This window comes from Chondrus crispus, genomic scaffold, assembly GCF_000350225.1.
Source record: "Chondrus crispus Stackhouse genomic scaffold, scaffold_664, whole genome shotgun sequence".
NCBI classification, from domain to species: domain Eukaryota; phylum Rhodophyta; class Florideophyceae; order Gigartinales; family Gigartinaceae; genus Chondrus; species Chondrus crispus.
This window is the reverse complement of record NW_005178689.1, coordinates 1,483-6,256: the sequence shown is the minus strand read 5'-3', so window position 1 is coordinate 6,256 and position 4,774 is coordinate 1,483. Positions and strand designations below refer to the sequence as shown.

The following is a 4,774-nucleotide window of genomic DNA, read 5'->3' as shown; positions in this document are numbered from 1 at the left end:
CCAAGCGTTGCACCAACCCGTTCCAATCATATCGGGCCGCCAGAACCAGACCGAACGCCGTTGTCAATCCAACCGCAATCGCTCGGCGCATGGTGACCGGAGGGTTGACTGACCAAAGGACACTCAGGCCGCAAATCACGACACAAAGAATCAAGAGCGGGTTGAAAGCGGCTAATCGAATAAATTGTGGAAACGTTCGCAACATTAAAACAAAAATCGCGGCATATCCTGGATACCAAAGCATCCTCGCGAGCGGGCTCTGATATTCGGGATTATTGAAATCCGTTAGAAACAACGCAATCAGCGCCGTGGAAAACTGAAATAGGAGCAGGAAGAATATTAAATTCTCCACACCACGCAAAATCCCCCCCAACGCATAATTGCGCTGTTGGAGATGAGCCTGACTATAGGTCTGCGTGGCAGCCATATTCTATTTAGCTTTGCGGCGGCGCGTAAGGCGGCGCGGCATTGAAAGATCCGGCTTGAACCTCACCCGTGGCATATGGGTTGTGTGAGAGATCTACGGCTGTGTTCCCGGAGTATGCACTGGAAGGTGCAGCCTGATCCGCTTGAGGGTAACCGCTTTCATAAGGGTTAGCATAGGGATCGGCATAGACGTCAGCGGCCTGACCATAATCGACATAACCCGTCTGAGCATAGGGGTCAGCGGCGCCATAAGCAGCTGGTTGAGCTTCATAAGGACTAGGTCCCGGAGGATGGGTAGGTTCGTAAAGCGGAACAGCCTCCGGTATGGGATCATGGAAGGGCTGGAGCATAGGCTCGGGCTGACCGGCCGTCTGCGGCATTTGAACCGCACCGGGCACAGCGTAGAGGCGCGGGTCAAGGAAGACACGGATCATAGCGAGGAAAAAGAGCACGAGCCCCCACGCCAATGTTGCGCCGAACCACGCCAGTTTCCGCATGTTGCGGCCCTTATTGGCAAATTCTGCCTCAGAGATAATTTTGACGTTCTCTGACTCGCCGTCAATTTGCGTTGCGTCGACCAAAGCTTCCTGTTCCTTTGAATTATAGGAGGTCAGGCGCAATTTCAGCGTTTCGCGTTCCCGCAAAAGGTTTGCATAGGTTGGATTGAGGGCCGTCAGTTTTCGAATTTTCCGATCAGCAGAATTGAGCTGACCTTGCTGGGTAAACTCACGCTCCCGTAGAGAATCTGCATTTGCAGCCAAGTTATGCCGTTGTGTCAGCAATGCTTGATGCGTCGGGTTTGGACCAACCCGGCGACCGCCGCTGGCTTTCCCGCCATGGGAAGACTGTAGCGCGCGTAGCTCATTCAGTTCTGTTTGTTTTTGCCGCACCGGATCAGATGTCGGCAAATACTTCGCCATTAACTGACGCAGCTCTAACTCAGCCTGCGCCACGCGCTGCTGGGTTCGGTCATCAACGAAGAGGTCAATTTTGTCTGGCGTGCCGCGAAGTTGGTTCTCAACTTCTGCCAAAGCCGCCTCTGTTTCTGCGATAGAGGCACGTGTCCCGTTTAAACTGGCTTTCAAATCCTCGGTACGTTCCCGCAAGCCTGTTTGTTCGGACTCGAAATCAGCAATGTCATTTCTTTTAAGGAAGCTGGCAATCGCACGTTCATTTAGCTTGAGTTGATCTTCAGTCGCTTGGCGGCGCTGGGATATCAACTCACTGTCGCCTTTGCCAAACGCCCCTTTGCGAAACTCCAAATAGGCGTGCGCAAATCGATTCACGGTCTCGACTGCCACGTCCGGGTCTTCATGCTTATATGACACATCAATAATGGAGGACTTCGCGCGCGGCATGACAACGTAACTCGACGCGACAGAATTGCGCAATTCCATGATCGCATCTTGTTCTGCGCGCACGTCACCTCTGTTTATCGCGTTGTTTATCTTTCTATATGCGTCTTGGTCGAAGCGGTTTTCCGCTTGGCGGGGTGTCAAACCTTGTCCGCCCGACGTCATTTCACCGATTACCTGAGCGATGAGGTCATTATTTCGCATCAGGGCGGCTTCTGTCAGCGTGATTGTATCGATCGTTGTCGTCAGGCCAGTGCCGGTGGTCGCGGGTCCAACCGGATTATAGACATATTCCTCGCCGAGCTGCACCAGAATGCTGGCGTCGCCGGAATAAACCCGCTTGAGGTCTTTCGTCAGATAACCTGCAACCAAAAAACCGATCAACAAGAGTGGTAAAATCCAAAAGAGCTGCCGCATGAGAGACTTGAACATTTCCCCCAAACGAATGTTAGGCATGCCATTGGCATAGTCACCAACGGTCAAATCCCCCATTCGAGGTGTGTTTGCCGTACTGACAGGTTCAAAATTTTTCCGACCGCGTCTGGACATGCGCGAATCCCCTCATTGTGTTCGCGTTAACCATGTCCTCCTAAATTTTAATAATTCCTTATCCATTCTTGTTAACTATTGGAAAAAACCACTTTGCCCTGAAAAAAGGCCTCGATTGATGCTTATTTCCCGAAAAATCGCCATTTTGGCTGCTTCATGCGCCTTAATTGCTGTGTCTGCGCCCTCCGCTGACGCCCAATCGCGATATGGTCAAGGTCCTGTCGTGGCACCGCGAATCGCTCCGCAAGGCGTGCCGGTCGACCGTTATGGCAAACCGTTGAACATGGGACCGAAAAAATATAAGAATCTTGCACATAGATTACGCGGTCAAAAAAACATCGCTTTTCAAAGACCGCCCCCACCCGGCATGTTTCAACAATGGGTCGATTGGGAGCCTGAATATACACTCGTCGCCGGCGATCAGCTGGATATCGTGGTCAGTTCCGCACCGGAGCTTTCCCGCACATTGACAGTCGGCCCTGACGGCCGCGTTGTCATGCCGATGAGCCGTCCAATTATGGCGGCTGGCCGCACATTTGGGCACGTTCAGACCGAATTAACGGCGGAGTTAGGGAAGCAATTGCGCGATCCGACCATCGACGTGACGCCCCGCGCCTATGCGCCGGAGCAGATTTTTGTCGGCGGCCAAGTCGGCGCGCCGGGCACATACACCCTCCCCGGGCGGATTGGTGCGGTAGAAGCGATCTTTATGGCCGGAGGATTCGGAACCGGCGCAAGAGCCAAGCAAGTCGCCGTGCTGCGCCGCGCGCCCAATGGCGCAATGATGATGCGTGCTGTAAATATTCAAGGCGGAATCCGAAATATCAGAGAGTACAATGACAATATTCAGCTTAGACGCGGCGATATTATCTTTGTACCGAGAACAAATCTGGCAGAAGTCGGGGCATTTGTTCAGGCGGTCCGTCAAACATTCCCGGTTGATTTCAACCTATCGTACCAGTTTGGCAGTAATGACAACGGAACGACGGTTATTTCGCCGTAAACCCAGTCTCAAATTGACTCTCAAATCGCTAGGCGGCACCAGCAACCTATGATTTGGCAGGATTTATATAGGGAATTCATCACCTTGTTCGTGGTCATTGACCCGATTGGAACGATACCCGTTTTTCTCTATGCGGCGAAAAGCGTCAAGCCTGAGCTTCGGGTGAAGTTCGCGCTGCGCGCCGTCATCATAGCTACCTGCGTTTTGATGGCGTTTCTCGTCCTCGGGCAGCTTATTTTAGAGGCTTTGGGTCTTCGTTTAGGATCATTCCAAGTCGCGGGCGGTATCATCCTGTTTCTCTTCGCCTTGGATATGATTTTCGGTCAATCAAAGCCCGCTAGCGAAATCGAAATGGCCGAGAATGATGATCTTTCCGGTGCCGTTTTCCCACTAGCCATGCCGTCAATTGCTTCACCGGGCGCGATCCTCGCCGTCGTCATTCTGACGGATAATCATGGCAACTCCATTGCCGAACAAGCGGTCACCGCAGGTGTTTTGGTGAGCATTCTCGCGTTGACATTCATCCTGCTGCTGGCAGCCACTCGAATCCAAAAGATCATCGGTAACACCGGCGCCAGTATTATTAGCCGGATTATGGGGCTCGTTCTCGCAACCGTTGCCATTGACGCCATCATCAACGGCCTGATTAGCCTGAACCTTTCAACCCTATTTGCGGGATAACACCTCAAGCGTTTCCGCTCGCAAAGCTTAGGCTGCGAGCATTGCCCGATGTTCAGTCATCCAACCGCGAGCCGCCCGTTGAGCCAGCGTCAGATCAGTTGCACTCATCTCAAACTTGAGTTCTTCGCGATAGGCTTTAGCCGGCAGGCTGCCCATCATAGCCGCTAAGCTAAACCATTTATGTGCTTCGACAAAATTGGGTCCGCAGTCTTCCATATCCGTTGAATAGATCAGTCCCAAGCGGAACATATCTTCCGCATTTGCTGCGGCTACAATTGCGTCTTCCGCTTCGCGGACTTCGAGTTCTGTAAAGGCCATGACCTTCTCCTCACCATTTTTATTCACCTACCCTTCGGGCCAATCCCGGGGATGCCTTGGCTTGGATGCGTTGGGCGCATCTCTCTTCGGCATGATCGGACTTTGAACCCGTCAAGATAAATATAGAGTTAAAGAAAAACAGAGTTAACTAGGCTTTACTTAAGTTAAACTTAGTCAAAACTTGATGAATATGAAGAATAACGCGGTAAATATCGGATTAAACGCAAGACTAAGACAATAAAAAACGCGAACCCCAATGGGATTCACGTTGAAGTAACAAACAGCGCCGCAAAAATTATTTCATAAAAAATATAAAAAAATTAGGAATAAAACGTCGCAACCTCGTCCAATTCGGCACGATCCGCATAGAGATTATTCACCGGCGCGGCAGGATCACCATAGCCAATCGCCATTCCAACCATAACTTCATCGGTCTCGGCGA

At 51.6% G+C, this 4,774-nt stretch overlaps 1 protein-coding gene across 1 annotated transcript; it reads right to left on the bottom strand.

Annotated features, from left to right (window-relative positions):
* Positions 1–4,041: 4,041 nt before the first annotated feature.
* On the bottom strand, positions 4,042–4,332 carry CHC_T00000868001 (hypothetical protein). The gene has a single exon (XM_005711137.1). It carries the CDS (start codon positions 4,330–4,332, stop codon positions 4,042–4,044), a length of 291 nt encoding a protein of 96 aa, XP_005711194.1.
* Between the last annotated feature and the right edge of the window lie 442 nt (positions 4,333–4,774).